This window comes from Vombatus ursinus, unplaced genomic scaffold (genome assembly GCF_900497805.2).
Source record: "Vombatus ursinus unplaced genomic scaffold, bare-nosed wombat genome assembly UNPS02014941.1, whole genome shotgun sequence".
Classification (NCBI taxonomy): Eukaryota; Metazoa; Chordata; class Mammalia; order Diprotodontia; family Vombatidae; genus Vombatus; species Vombatus ursinus.
In genome coordinates, this window is record NW_020954719.1 from 7121570 (window position 1) to 7145489 (window position 23920).

At 41.5% G+C, this 23920-nt stretch overlaps 1 protein-coding gene across 1 annotated transcript; it reads right to left on the reverse strand.

Annotated features, from left to right (window-relative positions):
* Positions 1-241: 241 nt before the first annotated feature.
* Positions 242-22986, reverse strand: FAM186B (family with sequence similarity 186 member B). Its single transcript, XM_027844304.1, is given in 9 exon segments — positions 242-279; positions 282-328; positions 2417-2602; positions 3400-3584; positions 18035-18227; positions 18956-20621; positions 21215-21397; positions 21911-22136; positions 22870-22986. Coding segments are annotated over 9 exon segments (2841 nt in total).
* Between the last annotated feature and the right edge of the window lie 934 nt (positions 22987-23920).

Below are 23920 nucleotides of genomic sequence, written 5' to 3' on the forward strand. Positions count from 1 at the left end.
TACTAAAGGCTTTGTATTGGTCATGAAGCAGTTATAATATAATAGTCGCAGCCTTTGTTTTTTAAGTTTAGTTGGGGAAAATGTGGGCATCAGTGAAGAGATGAAGAAAATAACAGAAGTCTATTTTATTCATTAAGCATGTACAAGATGAGGTTTGAGGAGGCTAGCAGATCAGAGGTGGAGAAGGAAGAGGTATCTCTCACACATTGTCCAATATCTCTATCTATATTCCTTTCTTAGCTCAGATTTCAGCCATTGATTCAGTTGATTTCTCATGAGTTCATTGTCTCTGTCAATGGTGGATTTTCTTTTGAAAATACTTGGTGATCTGAAAGAGTAAATACAGCTTCCAAAAAGGCCTTGGAGAGGTCCACTCAGAGAGAGCATGGTGTGCTTTAAAAAAAAAAAAAAAAAAAGGGAGCTCTCTGTTGCCCATCTGACCCTTTCTGACCAACCTCCCTGGGAGTCAAGTTCAAAGCTGCAATCCCATTTGGCCTGGACATGAAACCTAACCTGCATTCCTGCCAAATGCCGTGACTACAGCTTCTCCACCTTGTTGTTGACAGCAGCTTCCTGTGGTTACTGTGCTGACCAGTGATTCCCCAAGAATCAAAAGTAGGTGGGGAGCCTGAAGAAAAGGAGTGCGGCAAAGGGGTCTGATAAATGAAAGAGGAAGGAGTGGGGAGGAAGGTCGAAATGGAGTGGGAGGCATTGAGCACAAGACAATGGATGCTCTCCTACTCAGTTTTATCTTCTTCCTCTTGCTTATTCATTCACCCAATCTCTTTCCCACATGTCTCCTCTGGTTTCCTACCTACTAGAATTTTTTAATCTATAGATTTGTGCATTGATGACTACTTGTGCACAAGTCCATATGTAAACTATGATTCACCCTCTTATTTATCAGCCTTCAAATGTGGTACGCTTGCTACTGTTTATGACTCTGTCCATATGGGTGCGGCAGCAGAGCAAGAAATAAAGCATAACCTGCCATATGTGGGATGATTTGAGGAGCACCAAAAGGTTTCCTTGCCCTAAAAGACCTCCACTGCTTTGCCTCTGCCAGGCATTCTCTCATCATTGGGCATCACACTCCTTTGATCAGTAACATTCCTTCCCTGTTAAAATACAACTGCTACGTAGGGACAACATTAATTCAGTAGCACCCATTGACTCAGATTAGTTTATCAAATTAACTCAGTGAGAACCCAGTCTAGGGTTAGGTCGGAGGAAATGAGACACAGGGCAGGTTTTGATGGGAAAGTTGGGATACCTTATCGTCCTTCCTCTCCAAAGGTTGATCCAGGTGGGATACAAACCAAGTGCTTTAGTAGGGGTAAGGAGGTAGTGGGGAAGGGTTGTTGAGCAGTTGGAGATGCAGCTCTGAGGGTGGAGGAAGGGAGGTCAACAGCAGAGGAGGGAAGCATCATTTGTTGCACAATTTTTTTTAGAATGGCCTAATGAGGATTATATATGTGTATGAGTATATGGATATCTGAGATCACTGATTTGTGACACATACGATTGGGGTATGTGATGCCAGACTGGGACTCAGTCAAATGAAGATGTGATGGCTTATGTTTAAACAGCTTGGAGTTCTCAAAAAAAAAAAAGTGACATAAAAAGTTGGGGTTGAAAGAAGACCAGTTTTTCCATTGGGAAAACCAAAAGACCTCACAGAACCCAGGCTAGGAAAAGAGAAGCCATTGACCAACCTAAACCCTACTCTCTCCCCAGTATTTCCGAGCAGCTCCTTCTAGAAACAGCAAGGAAGCCAAAGCCCAAGAGATAGCAGAGGTCCCCCCCTCAGACATACTGGATTGTTTATAACCTCACTATGCTGTCTGGAGTATATAGAGGGTCAGCCAGGGAGTCAGATATAGCTGGGCTCATGGCCTGTCCCTGACACACACTAGCTGTGTGATCCTGGGCAAGTACCTTAATTTCTCACTCCTCAAGACAGCTCTCTAAGACAATTAGTGACAGCTAAGTTGCCAATGTGCTCTGCTGGAGGCAGTTTCCACACTATGATGAAATCACAGGTCCAGACTAGGTCTAGGCTATATCATCCTCCTTTGCCCAACACATCCTTCCCCTCCACCCAAGCTCTCTCTATCAGATGTGATTAAGCAAGTATGAAGGGTTAAAAAAAATTATATTGTGAATTGCATAAATGCTGAAGCCAATGGTTATATTTATGCCATTCTAAAGACCTAAAATAGGCACAGAGAAGACCTATTTCACATTCAAATGAATAAATGGTTGGCAAATGGAAACCAATGTCAACTCTATTCAGCATAATTGAATGAGTTATGAAAGGTTTAAAGAAAAATTTTTTTTTATGGAATTGCTGCATTCTGGCTCTTGTTCTTGGTCATGCTGACTGCTCTTAGCCCTCAAAACCCCCGAGTCTCACCTTGTTTTTAGGGATTTGAGGCATTTGTGGCAGGAGGAATGGGCATCTAATTCCACCATCCGAGGAAAATCTGGGTGCCCGCCAATCTGGGACCAGATGACACCAGCAGGGGTCTTCTTTTTCACTGGATAACTGGAGGTAGACAAATCAGTCTTCCAGATAGCCTCTATCTCATTCCCCCTTTCTCTAAGTGAGTAAGAGAGATGAAGTTAGAAGCAATACTCTTTGCTACCCTGGGTCTTGTTTCCTCTCCCAACCAAGGAGAGTCAGCCCCACTTGCCCTTCTCCACACCTATCCTTCCCCAACTCTACATCTATGATTGGAGAAGAAGAGATCCACTTATTTTTAACCAGGGTGGGTCTTGCTTAGGTCTCTGGGAAGGTTCAAGAAACAGGGACTGAATAGGAGGTAGGATGTGAACCCAGATACTATATTCCTGACTACATGGGAGCTGAGAGACCCTGAGATGGTCACACAATGGCCCAATGCTGTGTGGCAGTCAGGGGACCAGTTTTCTCTACCTAAGGGCTTACTTATAGAAGCCTCTTTTGGCATGTCTGCTTACAAAGTGGGGAGAATTGGATCATTTACATAAATGAATGAAAGGTGGATGCTAGGTGTTTGAACAGAAATGTTTGCAAATATGTCAACTGTTGATTCTAAAGTGGAGTGAAATCTGACATCCAGAGCATTCCTCTTTTACTCTGATAGCCTGAAATGTACTCAAGGTCATGCTCAGATCTCAAATCAAGACACCTACCCATATATACTCCCTTCTCAACCCTGATAGTCAGCAATTTGGAACCATTCTCAGTGGAGGTGAGAAGAAACCACTCACACATCAATGAGGGCTGACTTTTAGCCTCTATCTCCTGCATGGCTACTTATGGGACCAGAGAAAACCTTTGGTCCCCAAGACTTATTTCATCCCAGTGTCTCAATCTTCCAGTCTAACTGTCCTGGCAACAATGGTTCCACGTACCGAGCAATTTTCAGGACTTCAGGACACTCTTGATGCTGAGTCTTTGGGGACTGTTTGGGTTGCCATCCACCAGCCCTGGTAAAATAGATGTATTTTTTTGGTGCTCCTACTGTTGTTTTTTTCTGCTTCTCTGGGCTGGCTATGGGAACTGGAATGCTCAGGTTCAGGCCCCATTCCCTTCGGAGCTAAAGGAACAAGGCAGAGACAGGCTTTCAGGAGAGGGGAAGGGCAGAAAGTATAGCAACTTTCTCCTCAAGGGCGTTGACATTACTTAGGGTCTAGACATAAAAAGAATGGATATTAAGGTATTAAGATCTACGTGCAGTTGTAGACAGGGAAGCACAAGAATCAATAAATAATTGCCAAATATTGAGGGCCTACTATATGCCCAACACTGAGTTAGGTTTGTGGATATAGAGTAGGAGGGGGGACCCTTAGAGAACAATTCATGAGGCCCACTCCTCTAAACCAAGCCCCTTGGTTAATAATGTGGGGATAAATTGCGGAGTATTAAGGCTTGTACTTAGAGGTATGCTTCTATACCATGGTGTAATGTGATGTCAGCCCTTCTAAGGCAGAAGGTAAATTACTCAGAATTCAATCCAACCAGTACCTTTTTGAGTGCTGAGAACATGTGATCAGTACTGAGTTAGGTGCTATGGGAGATACAAGTGTTGTGCAGTAGACAAAGCACAGGCGAGCCAAATTGTGGGTTGGAGTCCTACTTTTATCACTAGCTGGGTCACCTTGAATGTGTAAGTCTATCTTAATGAATCTCAGTTTCATCAATTATAAAAAAGATGAAAATATTCATCCTTCCTATCTCACAAGATAGTTGTGAGAATCAAATAAGTTAATGATGTAAAGGGCTTTGTTTCCATAAAGTAGCACATAAATACAAGCCATTATAATAACAGAATTATACTACCTGTGCTCTGGATTTGAGGCCCCTTGAGTGGTGCTCTCCTTTTACCAAAAGAGATGCTACCCTGGATCTCCACTTCTTTCTAAAAAGCCAGGTCTTAAACTATTAAACTGGGGTTACTCACAAAGTAACACCCAAAATTTCCACGACCAATTAGTCTGCCTTACCTGCTTAGAAGGTCAGATTGTAGGACTCAAATTTGGCTTTGCCTTCAAGGCAACCTTTAGACCTGGCCAGGAAATAATCTTCCTTTGAGGGGAACAGTTAGTTGGGTAAAAATCTTGGAGGTTTCTCTGATAAATGTATCATTTTAAGATACACAAGGAGATGCTTCAAATTTATGATAAGGAGAGTCATTTCCCCACTAGACAGATAATCAAAGGATATGTGTAGGCAGTTGACAAAGAAGGAAATTCAAGCTATCAACACCCATATAAAAATGCTCCTAAAACTAATGATTTTAGAAACACAAATTAAAGTAACTCTGAGGTTCCACCTCATACCCATCATATTGGCAAAGATGATGAAAAAAGAAAATGGCAAACGTTGGAAGGGCTATGGGAAAAACATGTACATTAATATCCCGTTGGTGAAGTCAATAATTTGTCCAGCCACTCTAAAAAGCAATTTTGAACCATGTCCCCAAAGACATTAATTTGTGTATATGTACTCTTTGGGCTAGCAATACCACTACTAGGCTTATAGCCTCAAAGAGCTCAAAGGAAGAGGAAAAGAACTGCATATATATATATATTTGTATATACATTTGTAGCAGTTCTTTTGTGGTGGCAAAGAATTGTAACCTAAAAGAGTTCTCATAAATAGGGGAATCAATGAAAAAATATATGAATGTAATGAAATATTACTATTCTATAAGAAATGATAAAAGAGACTATTTCAGAGGAACCTGGAAAGGCCTGTATGAAATGATGTAGCATGAAGTAATAAGAATCAGGAGGAAAAAAAATTATACAATTACAACATTATAAAGACAAATAGCTTCGAGAGACTTGAGAATCCTAATCAATTCAGTGACCAACCATGACTCCAGAGTACCAATAATAAAGCATGCCATTCACCTCCTGACAGAGAGGCAAGTGACTCAAGATACAGAATGAGACACATTTTTTAACGCGGCCAATGTGGGACTTTGTTTTGCTTGATGATTTGTTGCAATGGTTTTGCTTTTCTTTTTTTTTTCAATGAAGATAGGGCAGTGGGAAGCAAAGGGGTAGAGTTCTTTCCGCCATTCCCAAAATGGGAAGAGAACAGAAGGAAGAGCAGAAGGAATCATGGACAAGCAGGATGGTTTGAAAGTTACACGTTGGGGCAGCTAGGTGGTACAGCGGATAGAGCTCTGGCTTTGGAGTCAGAAGGACCTGAGTTCAAATCTGGTCACAGACTCTTGACACTTAGTAGCTGTGTGACACTGGGCAAGTCACTTAACCCCAATTGCCTCACCAAAAAAAAAAAAAAGTTACATGTTGAAATTACTATATACTTTAAAAGAAAAGCAAAGAATACAAGTCACTCCCCAATTGATAAATGGTTAGAGGATATGAACAGGTAGTTTTCAGATGAAGAAATCAAAGCTATCTATAGTCATATAAAAATACTCTAAATTCCTATTGATTAGAAAAATGCAAATTAGAACAACTTTGAGGTACCACCTCACACCTATCAGATTGGCTAATATGACAGAAAAGGAAAATGATAAATGTCAGAATGGATGTGGAAAAATTGGGACACTAATGCACTATTGGTGGAGTTGTGAATTGACCCACCCGTTCTGGAGAGCAATTTGGAGCTATGTCCAAAAGGCTATAAAACTATAACTTTGATCCAGCAATACTACTACTAAGTCTATATCCCAAAGAGATCAAAGAAAAAGGGAAAAGATCTATATGTAAAATATTTATAGCAGTGGTGGCAAAGAATTGGAATTTGAGAAGATACTCATTAATTGAGAAATGACTAAACAAGTTGTGGTATATAATTGTGATGGAATACTATTGTGCTACAAGAAATGATGAGAAGGATGGTTTCAGAAACACCTAGGCATACTTACATGAACTGATGCAAAGTGAAATGAGCAGAACCAAGAGAACATTGTACACAAAAACAGCAATATCATATGATGATCAACTGTGGATGACTTAGCTTTCTTAGCAATACAATGATCCAAGACAATTTTGAAGGATGTATGATGAAAAATGTTATCCACATCCAGAGAAAGAACTGATAGAGTCTGAATGAAGATGGAATCATACTTTTTTTTAACTTTATTTTTCTTGTTTTGTTTTGTTTGGTCTGTTTTCTTTTGCAACATGGATAATATGTTTTGTATGACTTCACATGTATAATCTATATCAAATCGCTTGCCTTCTCAAGGCCAGGGAAGGAGGGGTAAGGAAGGGAGAGAATTTGGACTCAAAAAAAATTTTTAATGAATGTTAAAATTTTGTTTACATGTAATTGAGAAATATTTATATGAAATAAAAAATGTTGGGGGTGAAAAAGAAAAGCGACTTCTGGGAGCCAAGATGGTGGAGTAAGTCAGGAAATCACCTGAACTCTACCAAATTCACCTCTGAACAACTATAAAATAGTGCCTCAAAGTAAATTCTGGAACAGCATAACCAACAGAAAGATGGGTTGAAACCATTTTCCAGTCCAAGACAACTTGGAAGGTAGGCAGGAAAGATCTGTCTCATTCAGGTAAAAGGGGAATGCAGTCCAGAGCAGGCAGTGTCCAGGCAAGCCAGCAGCAGGCCATGCCCCAGCATAAGAGTGGGAGGCTCTGAGCCCCTACTCAGGTCAGTGACTGAGACCCTATGGCCCCAGTGCAGCCAACCCCCTCATGCAGCTTCAATGCAACACCAGGCCTCCTATAGGCCTTGACACAGCAACAGGCAAGTAGCCAGGCTCCCTGAGGCCCCAGTGTAGCACCAGGTCCACTGCAGGCCCCGACACAGCAGCAGGTGAGTGGTCAGGCCATATTGAGGACTCCAGAGCATTACCAGGTGAATGGTCAGGCCTCCCGTGGCCCAACACAACACCAGGTCCCCCATGGCTCCAATGCAGCACCAGGCCCCTGTGGGTCCCAACACAGCACCAGGTGAGTGGCCAGGCACCCCATGACACCTACACAACACCAAGTAAGTAGCCAGGGCCTGCAGCTTCTGACACAAGAAGCTTGGGACAGTGCCCCCTCCACCTCAGGAGCAACTTTAAAAGTAACAAAATAGGCTAGAAAAAATGAGCAAAAAATAAAAAATGAAACTGATCATAGAAAGTTATTATGATGACAGGGCAAATGAAAACACACACTCAGATAACAATGTCAAAACGCCTACATACAAAGCCTCAAAGATAAATGTGAATTGACCTCAGGCCCAAAAAGAACTCCTGGAAGAGCTCAAAAAAGGAGTTTAAAAATCAAATAAGAGAGGTAGAAGAAAAAATTGGGAAAAGAAATGAGAGTGATGCAAGAGAATCATGAAAAGGAGTCAACAGCTTGACAAAGGAAGAACAAATAAAGGGAGAAGGTGCACAAAATTTTTACTGAAGAAAACAACTCCTTAAAAAGTAGAACTGGCCAAATGGAAAAGGAGTTAAAAAGGCTAACTGAAGAAAATAGCTTCTTAAAAATTAGAATTAGACAAGTAGAAGCTAATGACTTCATGACATATCAAGAATCAATTAAACAAAATCAAAAGAATGAAAAAATAGAAGAAAATGTAAAATATCTCATTGGAAAAATAACTGACCTGGAAAGTAGACCCAGGAGAGATAATTTAGAAATTATTGGACTACCCGAAAGTGATGCTTAAAAAAAAAAGACCTGATCATCATACTTCAAGAAATTATCAAGGAAAAATGCCTTGATAGCCTAGAACTAGAGGGTAAAATAGACATTGAAATAACCCACCTCCTGAAAAAGATCCCAAAATGAAAACTCCCAGGAAAATTATATCCAAATTCCAGAACTCCCAGGTCAAGGAGAAAATATTGCCAGCAGCCAGAAAGAAACAGTTCAAATATCCTAGAGCCACAGTCAAGATTATATAGGATTTAGCAGCTTCTACATTAAAGAATCAGAGGACATGGAATATGATATTCCAGAAGGCAAAGAACCCCTAGGATTCAACCAAGAATCACCTACCCAGTGAAACTCAGCATAATCCATCAGGGGGAAAAATAGTAATTCAATGAAACAGAAGACTTTCAAGCATTCCTGATGAAAAGACCAGAAGTGAACAAAAAAGTTGAGACTCAAGAGAAGTATAAAAAGGTAAAAAAGAAAGAGAAAACATAAGGGATTTAATAAGATTAAACTGTTTATATCCCTACAAGGGAAGATGATACTAGTAACTCTTAAGAACTATATCACTATTAGTGCAGTTAGAAGGAGTATACATGGACAGAGGGCGCAGGTATAAGGTGACTTTGATGGGATGATATAAAAAAAATTAAGGGGTGAAAAATAGGATTCCTCTGGGAGTCGAAGGGAGAGGTAGAATGAGGTAAATTATCTAATATGAAGAGCTGTGAAAGACCTATTACAGTGGAGAAGAAGATGGCGGGGGCATCACTTGAACTTTACTCTCATTGGAATTGGCTCAAAGAGGGAATAACATACACAATCAGTTGGGCATAGAAATCTATCTTATCTTACTCTAAAGGAAAATAGTAGGGGCAGAGATTAAAAAAAGAGGGAGGACTAACAAAAGCAGCGCAGATTGGGGGAGACAGTGGTCAGAAGCAAAACAATGGTGAGGAGGAAAAGAGATAGAAAGAGAAATTTCATTTAAAATAACTGTAGTGCATACCCTTTGACCCAGCAATTGCACCTCTAGGGCTGTATCCCAAAGAGATCATAAAAATGGGAAAAGGACTCACATGTACAAAAATATTTATAGTAGCTCTATATGTGGTGGCAAAGAACTGGAAATTGAGGGGATGCCCATCAATTGGGGAATGGCTGAACAAGTTGTGGAATATGAATGTAATGGAATACTATTGTGCTATAAGAAATGATGAACAGGCTGATTTCAGAAAAACCTGGAAAGACTTGTATGGACTGATGCTGAGTGAAGTGAGCAGAACCAGGAGAACGCTGTACACAGTAACAACCACACTGTGTGATGACTGATTTTGATAGACTTAGCTCTTCTCAGCAAGGATCTAAGATGTCTCCAAAAGTCTCAAGATGGAAAATATTGTCCATATCCAGAGAGTGAACCATGGAGTTTGAATGGAGATCGAAGCATACTATTTGCTCTTTTTTTTTCTGCTGCTTTATTTTGTTTCTTCTTTCTTGTGGGTCCTCTTATTGGTTCTAATTCTTCTTTACAACATGACTAATGTGAAAATATGTTTAGGAATGTATATGTAGAGCCTATATCAGATTGCATGCCGTCTTGGAGAGGGAGGTGGGAAGGGAGGGGGAGAAAATTTAAAACTCCAAAGCTTATGGAAGTGAATGTTGAAAACTAAAAATAAATTAATTAAAAAATAAAAATAAAGAATTGTAGATTGTAACTGTAAAATATCTGTAAAATACTTGGGAGTCTACCTACCAAGACAAACCCAGGAACTATATAAACACAACTATAAAACACTTTTCACACAAATAAAGTCAGACCTAAACAACTGGAAAAATATCAATTATTCATGGGTAGGCCTAGATAATATAATAAAATGACAATTCAACCTAAATTAATTTACTTATTCAGTGTCATGCCAATCAATCTACCAAAAATTATTTTATAGAGCATTTTTTTAATCAATGGGGATTTAGAGCATCTTTCCCTATGACTATAGATTATAGAAAAAAATTGTATGAATATATATTTATAGAATATGATAAAAACAAAATTCATCTGGAAGAACAAAAGCTCAAGAATATCGAGGAAATGAATGGAAAAAATGCAAAGGAAGGTGGCCTAGCCATACTAGATCTCAAGGGGCAGCTAGGTGGCACAGTGGATAGAGCACTGGCCCTGAAGTCAGGAGGACCTGAGTTCAAATCCAGCCTCAGAACAAACACTTGACACTTACTAGCTGTGTGACCCTGGGCAAGTCACTTAACCCCAATTGCCTAAAAGTAAAACCAAAAAAAAACAAAAAACAAAAAAACATACTAGATCTCAAACTATGTTATATAGTGGCAATTATCAAAACAATCTGGTACTGGCTAAGAAATAGATTGGTCGATCAGTGGAACAGATAAGGTACATAAGACACAATAGTAAATGACCATAGTGTTTGAAAAATACAAAGATCCTAGCTTCTGGAACAAAAACTCACTATTTGACAAAAACTTCTGGGAAAACTGGAAAACAGTATGACGGAAACTAGGTCTAGACCAACATCTTACACTGTATACCAAAATAAGGGCAAAATGGGTAGATGATTTAGACATAAAGGGTGATACCATAAGCAAATTAGGAGAGCAAGTAATAGTTTGCCTGTCAGATCTATAGAGAAAAGAAGAATTTGTAATCAAAAAGAAGATAAAGAATATTAAAAGATATAAATGGATAATTCTGATTATATTAAATTGAAAAGTTTTTGCACAAACAAAACCAATGCAACCAAGATTAGAAGGAAAGCAAAAAGCTGAGAAAATTTTTACAGCAAGTGTCTCTGATAAAGGCCTCATTTCTCAAATATATAGAGAACTGAGTCAAACTTATAAAAATACAAATCATTCCCTAATTGATATATCATCAGAAGATATGAACAGGCAGTTTTCAGATGAAGAAATCAAAGGTATCTATAGTCACATGAAAAAATGCTCTAAATCCCTATTTATTAGAAAAATGCAAATTAAACCAACTTTGAGGTACCACCTCACACCTATCAGATTGGCCAATATGACAGTAAAAGAAAATGATAAATGTTGGAAAGGATGTGGGAAAATTGGGACACTAATGCACTGTTGGTGGAGTTGTGAACTGATTCAACCATTCTGGAGCACAATTTCTAACTATGTCCAAAGGGCAATCAAACTGTGAATATCCTTTGATCCAGCGATACCACTACTAGGTCTGCGTCCAAAAGAGATTTTATGAAAAAAAAAGGGGGGGGGGAGGACCTATATGTACAAAAATATTTATAGCAGCTCTTTTTCTGGTGGTAAAGAATTGAAAATTGAGGAGATGTTCATCAACTGGGGAATGACTGAACAAGTTACTGTGTATGAATGTAATGGAATACTATTGTGCTATAAGAAACGACAAGCAGGTGGATTTCAGAAAAACCTGGAAAGACTTACATGAACTGATGCAAAGTGAAGTGAGCAGAACAGTCACAGTGACATTGTATGATGATCAACTATGAATGACTTAGCTTATTCTCAGCAACACAATGATCCACTACAATTCCAAAGAACTCATGATTAAAAATGCTATACACATCTAGAGAAAGAACTGATGGAGTCTGAATGCAGATCAAACATATTGTTTTCATTATTTTAGTGTTTTTTTTTTTCTTTTGGTCTGTTTCTTCTTCAACAACATGACTGATATGGAAATACATTTTACATGATTGCACATATGTAACCTATATCAAATATCCATCTTAAGGAGGAGGGAGGTGAGGGCAAAAAGGAGAAAATTTGGAACTCAAACATTTTTTAAAATGAATGTTAAAATTTGTCTTTATATGTAATTGGAAAAAATATTATTGAAAAAAGCAAGCTCTATGTAGTAGAAGTTTGCAGTTTCCTCTACAATTCCCTTTCTGTTCTACAACATATTTGGAAACATTCATTTTATTTGGTGTTTGTTGGGTTTGGGGAGGAGGTGGGGAGAAAATGGAGGGGGGAAATACTATATTCTTTCTTTGACTAGGAGACTAGATTCTGGGACCATTATTCCATCCTCTTCTACACAGGAGATTGAGGTTTAGAAACATTGTCCATGAATTGTCCATTGTCCATGAATTCCCCTCTTGGGACAAGCAGGCAAGCACATGTTTGGTTCTTCCATGTTCTTCTTCAGAAAAATCTATCATTTCCCTGGATGCTGCCATCTCTTGAACTAGGAAAGTCCACCAGCAGGAGCTTTCCTTTGGAGCAAAAAAAGCCATGAGCCAGGGCAGGAAACTCCCAAGTGCTTCTGCCCTGGACAGCCATTATCAACTGATAATGAGGGGAAGAGATTGCACAAGTCATGCTTGTCTTCCTTTCCTCTCCCCCACTCTCCTGTACTCAGGTCCATCCTCAAGTTGAAAAGTTGAAAAGAGAGAAAAAGGAGAGGAAAAAGAAAAAAAAGAGAAAAAGGTAATCTGGTTCTCTTTTGTCATTCTCTTTCACAGGTCAGCAATTGAGCACCAGAGTCATCTCTTGAGTCCCAACCTGCCAATCATCTTGGGAGCAGCCCAGTAGCTTCAAATGAATCAGAAAGGGTCTCTCAACAAGGTATCATTGGACATGTCCACCCTCTGCATGGGAAGCTAGCCATCAGATACCCCAAAGGATTACCCCCTTGGGAAGTCTATCAAGTTGATGTATTGAAGGTCTCCCCTGATCAGCATCCTTACATAAATAATTACAATGCAATCAAGCAGTTTGATAAGTACCCTCACTGGGAATGCAGAATTCCCCTAGTCCCATTCTAACCTTATGGTCACTGGGCTCCAGGTTCCCAAAATCTGACAAAGGCATGATAATAACTTCATCAGCAGCACAGTGACTAAATGAACTTATGCCAGAACTTTCCTGGCCTCTAATCCCATATGAGAGTTTTTACAGACTGGGAATAGCTTCCCAATCAATTTAGAGGAAAAAAAGTACTGACCAGGCTGAGCATCAGTAGTGCCAAAAGCTTTTTAGTACTTCTACCCTTAGCCTCAGGCTTATGGGTCCATCATTTCAAGTGCTCTCAGAATTTTGGTATTTGAACTACACTTTCACTGCACTCATTTGTACACATATGTTGTAGGCTTGATATTTTCCATAATGTAAACAAATACACATTGCTTGTCCTGAATGAGGAAAGGAATAAGCATTTATTAAGCACCAAACATTTATTAAGCACCTATTACGTGCCAGGCACTGTGCTAAGTGCCTTAAAATATTACCTCATAAAAATAAAATAAAATAAAAAATAAAATATCTCATTTGAGATATTATCCCATTTGAGCCTCATAACAACCTTGGGAGGTAGGTACTATTATTACCTCCATTTTACAGTTGAAGAAACTGAGGCAGACAGGGATTAATAACTTGCCTAGTGAGGATTTGAACTCAGGTCTTCCTGGCTCTGGACCCAATGCTCTATTCGCTGCATCACCTAGCTGTCAGGGACTGTTTAATCTTTTGTCTTTTGTCTTTTGTCTTTGTCATATCTTTTCTTTTTTCTCTTTGTGAACCTGGCACTGTACCTGTAGTACATAGTAGGTGCTTAATATATAGATGTTGGTGATGAAATGAAGAGAGAGAAATCTCTGCCCACCTCTCAAAAGGAGACTGATTTCCTCTCAGGAGTTAGGTTCTTCTTCCATAGCTGGCTCTCTTCTTCTTCTTCTTTTTTTTTTTTTTTCGTCTAGGCAGTGTGGTTAAGTGACTTGCCCAGAGTCACACAGCTAGTAAGTGTCAAGTATCTGACACCAGATTTGAACTCAGGTCCTCCTGACTCTAGGGCTGGTGCTCTATCCACTGTACCACCTAGCTGCCCCTTATAGCTAGCTCTCTTCTCCCAGAACTGATACTCCTAGATGCTGTCCCTAGCATTGACTGACTTCCCTTTAAAGAAAGATACTGTAAACACTTCATTCGAAACCTTTATACCTTGTCTCTGTAACATTCTATAATTTCATCAACTGGGCTGGAGGAAAATCAGAAGTCTCCTGATCATCTCTATACACCCACTATAGATACTTAATAATCTCTTGTTAAATGGTTAATTAATTATATGGTCTGGGTCATTATATATATGTTTAGTATATTCCATCTGCAGGAAGTGCCCTCCCTTAATCTCGCTCTATTGATATCCCTGCTCTCTCAGGCCCAGGCACTAATCATCCTTCAGGGTTTTGTGGGTTTCTCTCTTCTATAACGCCATTGGTTTGAATCCCCCACTAACTGAGTTCCTCCCACATTAGCAGACTAACACCCCAGGTCCATCTAACTGCTTAACAACAATAAGCTTTTACAAAAGGATATTTACTTCAAAGATATAGCATCTTTCCCCCTAAAAAAGAACCTCAGGAGCAGACTCTCCTCAAACACCACCTCAGTCTTTGAGGGAGTAGGCTTACAACTCAACTCAGTTCCTATATAGCACTGGTCCTGTCAAACACGTCCAGATGAGGCACACCTGCTAAATGAGTCCATATTTCAGCTACCTCTATTTGAATCATTTGAATGGACCATAGAATGTAGGAATTCAAGTAATGTATAATGAGACTGGAAAAGTAGGATGGAGTCGGGTTGTGAAGGGCATTAAATTTCAACAGAGGTATCCATATTTTACCTTAGGAGTAATAGGGATCCACTGTGTTTACTGAAGTGAAAGGGGATGACATGAGAACCCTGAAACATACAGGAAATCCAGTTCCAAATACTCACTAGGACAAGCAGGCTAACTTGAAAAAGAAAACAAACTCTGAAAGGCGCCGAAGAGATGCAGGGTTCCCACATATGGGGTCGAATACTCCTGGCTTCTAGAACACCAGAAAAACTTTATCCTATGGATCTGCAGTGCAAAGAGTACCTCAGATAAGCTGTCTATACTCATGTCACCATGATGAAGGCAGTTTAGGTCTGCTTACAATTTTTTTTTTAAAAGTTAACATGGATGAGTTCACATAATATGCTCTAGATAAATTGCTGGTCACTAGTATTCTAGGAGTACAAAATCCATTCTTGTCATATTAGCTTCCATACTCCATAATGAGTAGAGAAATACAATAGATATTATTAATAGTTAAACATGCAACCATGTAAGTTATTTCAGAGGAACTAGCCTGACTTATAAGGAAAACATACCAGAAAGTTATCCAATTACAGTCTAAATAAAAGAGCATTTTCCTCTTCAGAGAGTCTCGGATGGCTAATATCTCCAGTGGATTCTTCCTAGTGTGTAAGAAACCCAAATACATCCCAGAAGAGGCCTCTACAGTGTGGCACCCCCTCTGGGTTACTCTCCCAACTTACATTCCCAACTTAACACTCACAGTTTGATTCTCCAGAGAGTAGCTGCTACCTCAAGTTGTAGGGGTAACTCTTTGGATCTATCCTTCTAACACTATAGCTCATGAGCCCCTATCAATGTGCTTCCCCTTAACAGTCAGCCAGTAGACACAATTAGCTATTAACAAATCATTTACTAAGATAGCATAGTAAGAATAGCAGATACAAAATATTTCCTTCCCCATAAAGTGAGGTGCATTTACAAATATGCATAGCATCCGCATCCACGGGAATAGTAGGTTCAAACTCCAAGTGCAATGATAGGAATATATGTAGGAAACATATGTGGCAAAAGCAACTCGCAACTCCTGGTACTGCAGAGCCTAGAAGTCCTTTCTCTCTTTCTGAAGTCCTCATTAAATAAATGTTCACAGGGTTTGCTCTTCTCTATAGTCCAACTTTCAATTGCCAGTGGTCAGACTACTTGAAGCGGCTTTCTTTTTGAGTGACTCCATCTGTATCTGCCTGGGATATGTGTCTCTGCTTGCTGTTAGATGTAGAGTTTCCTACTGATCCCATGGCTCCCTTCAAAGCTATATGATTAATTGGGGGTGGGGGAGACATCTCACTCTACAACTGCTGTAAGTTTTATTTATTTATTTCTTGTGAGGCAGTTGGGGTTAAGTGACTAGCCCAAGGTCATACAGCTAGTATCATGTGTCTGAGGCTGAATTTGAACTCAGGTCCTCCTGACTCCAGGGCCAGTGCTTTATCTACTGCACCACCTAGCTGCCCCTGCTGTAAGTTTTGATGCCTTGACTGACTTGAGCTCCTCGAGGCCTAACTATTTAAAGCCCTTAGAGACATGGCTAATTTACTTTCTCAACCAATTGTGTTGTTCCTCCAAACTCAATCAGAGAAGTACTTAGCCTCATAAAATTGTAATCATTCTCTGAAAAAGGGGGGTAGGAGGAAAAGGCAGATTTTTCCTCCCCCTAAAGTGGGCCTGGACCCACATAGACTTCTGGGATTTTTGAGTTTTTAAGACCTAACAGATTTGGGTCAGATCTTGCCTGGTCTGGACCCCCATGGACTTCCAGGAATTTAAATTTTTGCTTATCCCTGGAGTCAGGAAATATCTTGTGGTTTTAGTACTGGGGTGGAACTTTGGGAGACCAGAATAAAAAGAAAAGAGGTGAAGAAAGAGCGAAGAGGAGAGGGCATTTTCCTGCCTGGGAACAATTTTAATAATAGCAGCACTAAGGCCTGAGCTGCTAAGAAGTCATTTCCCTTCTTAGGACACCAACAGACATTCAGTTTGAAATATTCAACAGACAATTGGTAATGAGGGACCAAAGATCATGAAAGAGGCTATGGCTGGAAATAGATATGAGTATCATCTGTATAATTAATCTAGGAGTCATTTGCATAATTTAACCCATGGAAGATGATGAGGTTGCAAAGTGACAGAATGTAGAGAAAGAAGAGGGCCCAGAACAAGAGCCTGGTGGTACACCTTCATTTATTGGGCATGATGAATCAGTAAAGGAGGAAGACAGAGTGATCAGACAGGTGACAAGAACCAAGAGAGAACAGAGTCATGAAAACCCAGAGAAGACAGAACATCCATGAAGAGAAGGTGTTCAACAGTGTTAAATCCTTGAGATAGGTCAAGAAGGATAAACGTCAAGAAAAGGCTGGTCAGATTAGACAATTAAGAGATTAATGGTAATCTTGGAGAGCACAATTTCTGTTTAGTAATGAGATCAGAAGCCAGATTGCAAAGGATTGAAAGTGAGAGGATGAGAGAGTTATTCCAATGTCCTTCTGAAGTCTGGGTAAACTATATCCCCAGTATTCCTTTCAATTTTTAATAGTACTCTCAAAAAAGGAAATGGAGTTAATCTGCCATGATCTGTTATTGATGAAACTACACAGGCTTCTAAAATCATTCTTTCCTTTTCTAAATGTTTTCTAACCATCTCCTCAGTGAGACATTGTAGAATTTTGTTTAGAATTGTTAAGTTCTCTACCCTAAAATTGGTGGACTCCATTCCCTTCCCCTTTTTTTGAAAATTCAGAAGATAACATTTGCTCTTCAGTGGTCCTTCCCTCCTCTCATTCTCCATAACCTTTCAAAGATCACTGTGGCTTAGCATTAACATCTTCCACTTCTTTGTGGAATATAATTTGCATGGGCCTGGTGACTTGAAGTCATCAGCGATAGTGAAGCGTTATCTCATTATTTCCTTACTTAGCCCGGATTTCAAATCTGTATCAGTCATTGTTTTGTTTTATCCTATACAGTGCCATTCAGACCAGTCCTTAAGAGGCATGGTCGTCAGTCCTCTCAACATCCTGGTCACTCTCTTCTGGATGTGATCCAATTTGTCAGTATACTCCTTCACCGGTAGCTTCCTTCAAGATCACGTGGCTCTACCATCCCTCCTTATGCATCAGCTCTGGTCATTCCTCATTTTCTCAGCTCAGTGTTTTCCTGGCCTCAGCTTTACTTGGCACTTCTTACTTCTGAAGCTCTGGGGGAGTAACAGGAAATCAGAACCCACCTGGGAAAAGAAGGATATCATTTGCTCCAGACAATCTCCTCGGTACTGCTCCACAGCTTTCTGCTTTTCTGTCCAGGTCTGCAGCCTGCGGCTCTGGCACCTGTCTATTTTTTCTAGGAGGATACCAAAGTTTTGGGCATCATTGACATTCCCAGTTTTTCGGCTGGCTTCTATATGGTTGATTATATCCTGCCTGGGAAGAGAAAACAGGAAGGAATTCAATGGATAGAGGGGTTTCTTCAGGTTTCTTATAAGACTCAGCTCAAATCCCACCTTCTACAACCAGAGGCCTTTCCCATTGTTTTTTCCCCCCCTGGAAGGGGGAAGTTTAATGGAATGATAGAGAGGGAGTAGAAAAAGTTGAAACAATTTCCTCGGATTCCCTTGTAATTATTTTTAAAGTGCTGCTTGTTTTTTAAAAGAAAAGAATTACAGAAAAAAAGAGAGACATTCCTGAAAGAGGAACCCCACTCCCACTCCCCAGGCCAAATGCAAAGTTTCCCTGGCAGAGTTCTGAGGAGGATAAGATAATCCCCCTAGGAAGTTAAATTGGTTGCCCAGGGCAGGAACCCAGAGTAAAAGGGGCCTCGTCTAAAGTCTACTTGGATGCTTTGCATGACCTCACATGTACAATTGATATTATATTGCTTGCCTTCTCAATCAGTGGGAGAGGGGCCAGAGGGAAGGACAGAATTTGAAACTCAAAATTTCAAAAGAATGAATGAATGAATGAATGAAGTCTACTTGGGCGTCCCCAGAGCCTTTCCCCAGGTCACACTCACTGCCTCCCTTCAGGGAGCCTCTCAAAGTTTCTTCCCCTCAAGGCCGCCTATCTAACTAGCTCCTTTCCCTGACTTCTCTCCCTTTCTCTGCAGAATCCTCTCCCCAGCTCAGCTCATGGAGCTGAGTAAGTACACCTACCTCACGCCCTGGAACGTCCTATAGGTGCTGTATTTCTGGATCAGGCACCCGAGCTTGGTGATGTCTGTGTGGAGTGCGTCGATGATCAGCTTCCCGGCCAGGCTGTGCAGGTGAGCAGGAAGGCCCAAGCTCTCAGCGGCCTCATTCAAGAGCAGCAAGTTCACTCTCTGGCCCTGCACATCCACCCTGTACTTCTCCTTTGGTACAGAGGTCAGTCTCCCAGGAGTGCTGGCTTTATTGGGGAAGGGACAGGGAAAGGGTTTGGGCCCCAATTTCATGGATCCTTGATGGGCCCCCTGGCATCCGAAGGTACTGACAGAGGGCAGTTGGGGTTCATAGACCGCCGGGGTCTGGAACCTCCCCCAATATTGGCTTCGGCAGACCCTGTTCACGGGGTTTGCTACCTCCGCCAGCTCCTTCCTTGCAGAGGGTGGCAAGGATGCGTAAGTCTCCTTGCTGTGCTCCAGCTGCTGCTCATTTAGCTCCCTTCTCTGCTTCAATAGCCACTCGTGGTTAATACGCTCTTGCCTCTTCCTGTGCAGCCCCTCCTCCAGCTTCCATTGCCACCGTTTCTCCTTGTGTTCCCTTTCCAGTCGTTCCCACTTCTTCTGCTGCTCTTGCCACCGCTTCTCCTCCGCCTGCCATTGCTTCCTTCTTTCCTGCCAACGCTTCTCTTCCCCCGCTTGCTCTTCTTGTGGGAGGCCTGTCTTCTCTTCAAGAGGCATCTCAGCTGGCAAGCCTCGCTGGGTTTCTCTGGGTAAGTCTGAATCCTTCTCTTCAGCAATCCAGACTACCACTTCTCTTTCTTCAGAAACTATGCAATCTTTGCCTTTGTAGCCTGCAGGTTTCAAGGCAGTGACCTTGTCCTTGAAGACTATGGCATTTTCAACATGGATGCCCATGTTCTTAGAATCTTCAGAGTGCAAGCTCATTTTTGGAAGTGGCTGCTTCAGGAAGGGTGTGCAATCACTGCCCATATTGACATCCATGTCTTTTGTCTTGGTGTTTGGAAAGAGCTGAGCTGCTTCCTCCTCTTCCTCTTTTTCCTCCTCCGCCTCCAGGGTTGATTGCTCCTTCATTTCCTCAAGCTTTTGCTCTATTTCTGTCTCGAATACTTCTTCAGTCATAGGAAGGCTCATTTTTTTAGATGCCTGAGATTTTAGGGGCCTAGAAACACACTCGATGAAGTCTCTTCTGTCCCTATCTCCTCCACCCATCTGCAACTGGTATTTCATGGGTTTTTCTTCCAGAAGTTGTTGGTATTTCTGCTCTGATGCTTGGACCTGAATCTCTAGAGCTTTCTTCATATCCTCAAGGACTTGGAGCTCCTTGTGGAAGAGGAGTTTTTGATTGTTTATCTCTTTTGACATCTCTGCTTCTAGGATTTTATACTGGGCTTCCAGCTTGTGGTTTTCTTGAAACTGAAGGATCAAGGCCTGATTAAGGTTTTCTACCATGGTAGATATGTACTTGATAGCTTTTATTTCTCCCTTGTTGAATACAACAGAGTCCAAGAGTTCCTGAAGCATCGCCCAGACCTCACCTACCTTTGCATTTGTGGTATTTCTATCTTTAAGCATCTGCTCTGGGCTCAGAGGCTGAAGTGGGGAGGAAGATTTATGTAGAATTTTCTCCCTCCAGGCTTTCCAAAAATTGCCCTTAGGCCCTAAGGATAACAGAAAAATAAAAGAAAATGAGTTCTTGCTGTGACCTAGAGTTGGCATAATTCCCTAGTATTTGTTTCAGCCCAATTCCCATCTAACTCTGTTGGGACTTTAGTCTAAATGACAGCTGGGGCAGGATGGGGACCACTGTAGACTGTCAGGAAGAAAACTCTGTTAAGCTTGGAGTCTTACAACTGGGAAGAGCCCTTCAGACTCCATAGGCATTTTGTGTCCTGATGGACATTCACTCCCTCTTACCTCCGCCTCCTCCACCCATTGAGAAAGCAAGAGGGAAAAAAATTATCAACCCATCTTCTCTTTCCCTTGTTTTTCTTCTCTCTGTTCCCTTGTCTCCAAGAGATAGCAACTGCATCTCCCAGGGGTATCCCACCCTGAAAACATGGGCTCTTCTCCATCTCTGATAGCCCTCTATACCTTAGAAAGAACTCCAGTTGAGCATCTATGGTCTTCTGGCCTGTCATTCACCATCAATTCAAACCAAACCAGAGAATCTTCAGCCTCTATCAGGATCAATGCCCCCTACCCTTCCCCTCTCTGACCCATCCCATCCAGTCCCAGTGCATGTGGGACTCACTTAGCTTTCTTTTCTTTTGCTCTTCAATCAGATTAGAACAAAGGGAAATCAAAGATTCGATGCCACCCTCTGTGGCAATGAGAGAAAGTGGCAGCACCCTCTCCATGACTTCCACCCATTCATCTTGTTTGTCACATTCCTTTTCACTTTCCTTAGGTTTGGTCTCATAGGACAAATTGTCACCTGAAGAAGAGGCAAAGGGTTAGGGATCTCCAGGCTCAGAATGGCCTATCCTGTTAATAGAGCCAAGAGATGGACATTGGCAGCAACAGTCCCGTCCGCAGATGGTGGTGAGACTGTAGGATTCAAGGAATCCAGAATTCCATAAGATTTTAGTCCCTGGGGGAGATAGTAAAGGGGAATACCAGACATCAATAAGTGGGTGAGAGCTCTCTTGGGACACTAGCTTCACGTAATTGCATCCCTATACAAGAATAATGAGATTCCACCCTTAAAACCCTAGAGTCTAGGGGTGGAGAGCCTGTAGCCTCGAGGTCACATGCGGCCCTCTAGGTCCTCAAGTTCAGCCCTTTGACTGAACCCAAACTTCACAGAACAAATCTCCTTAATAAAAGGATTTGTTCTGTAAAACTTGGACTCAGTCAAAAGGCCACACCCGAGGACCTCGAAGGCCACATGTGGCCTCAAGGCCGCAGGTTCCCCACCCCTGCAGAACCACCTAAAGCAGTACCTTACCCCATTCACTCATCCAGTTGAGGATTTCATAGAGGTTCCTCTCCTTTGTCTCAGCAGCCTTTGAGAAGGAGGCTATTTTCTCCAGCAAGTCAAACCTCTTCTTACCCTTCTCTTGTTCCCCTTGATTGTTTTTCCTCTCTTTTAGATCTGATCCTAAATCTTCTTGGAAGCGATTGATAACATCATTGACATTGCCCAAGATGTCAGAGAGCTGGATAGAAATGTCCTATAGGCCAGGGCGGGAAGGGAGAGGATTCACACTGGGATTCACAATAACCAATTCTTCAGCACTTGGGGTTGGTGTGGGGCTCTGGGTGCCTCTCCTCCCAGAATCTCTGAGGGAATGAATAATTAGAAGCTCATTTCCCTTTGGGGAAAATGAGGCCCTAGGAGCACCCCCCCCACACATTCTGAGCACTGTCAGGAAAGATCCCAGAAGCTCCGCCTACAAGTTTATGTTTTACTCTGATCTGAATCAGCTTAGGGAATCCTGTACAGGAAACTGAAATAGACATAATCCATCATCAGGATTCTATGCCCCTCTCGCCCTCCATGAAAATCCATGAAAATCATTCATTAAAATCACTTTGTAGTCCTGGATCTTTGCCTCAGTGTCTCAGCCCCTCCTTCAGTCTTTATTCCCCTTTTTCAGTCCTCTTCCTGAGAATATCTTAGACCTTGTCACACATCTATGTATCTGCTCCTCTTGTCTCAGGAAGCCAATTTGGTTCCACCTTATCCTCTGTGAGATATATCTGGGAAAGGTATCTACTCTGGCTGGACCTTCCTGTGTCCTACAATAGGTGTTCAGGTCATGCCCAAGACTACCCTAAGCGTTCAAATCTAGGATCTCCAGGATCTACCCCAGCAAGCCACCCCCAGCCCTGGGGTCACCCCTAACCTATGTCATGCGATGGAATCAGTGGTTTCTTTCCACCTTCCTACTTCATTCCACTCACCTCTTGGGCTCGCTTCAGCTGGGCTGCTTCAATCTTTGAGATGATTGCCTTCACAGTTGAAGGGGTCACCAGCTGGTGACGTCTAGTAAGGTCTCTCCCAAAGGAACTTTCTGTCATGGTGAAGACTTAGATCTCGGGGAGGAAGAACTGAGAAACCGTGCTTATGTAAATGAATAAACACCAAAAAAAAAAAAAGTACTACCTCAGCAGATTCTGTAGGAACACTCATAAAAATCCTCCTTGCTCTATTGCAGTTTCTCCTGTAACTGCCAGATACAGGGTTCCATTTATCTCAGAGTTCTCAGAACTGACCCTTAGACCCAGGGTGACATCATCAGTTCTGTAGGATGCTGACTCTACCTAGCTAGCTAGTTATCTCTCTGACACTCATGTGCCTCATTTTGAGAAACACAGGCTAAGTGCTTTGCTTATTAATTGAACTGGGGAAGGGGCTAGAAATCTCCCAAACTTTAGACGCTCACAAAGTCACAGCCTAGTCTGTTCTGTCTCTAATACTCCTTCATCTAATCGGTCAATTTCATTAAAATGTATTAAGTACCTAGTATGTCCCAGGTACTATGCTTACTGCTGAGGATATAAACATGAAAAAGGATAGTCCACACCCTAAAGTATCTTAAAATTTAATGGGGGAAGACAGAATACAAAAGAGAGCTGAAAGGAGGGGTGGGGGAAGGTACCCTCAAAGGGACATGATGGAATCTAAAGAGTGCAATCAGGTAGGAAATGAAGAGATGGCTAGCCTGGGAGCGCTTTGTAGTACTTGATCTTTTCCCTCAGTGCCTCAGCCCCTTCCTCTGTCTTTATTCTCCCTTCTCATTCCTCTTCCTAAAATATCTCAGACCTTGTCCCACACCTATGTGTCTGCAAGCAGATACATAGAAGGTGAGATTTTAGCTGAGATTTGAAGGAAGCCAGGAGACAGAGATGAGGCAGGGGAGAGAATTCAAGGCATGGAAGGCAGCCAGTGAAAATTTGCACAGTCAGGAGGATGGAGTGTCTTGTGCCCAGAACAGGAGGGAAGCCAGTGTCA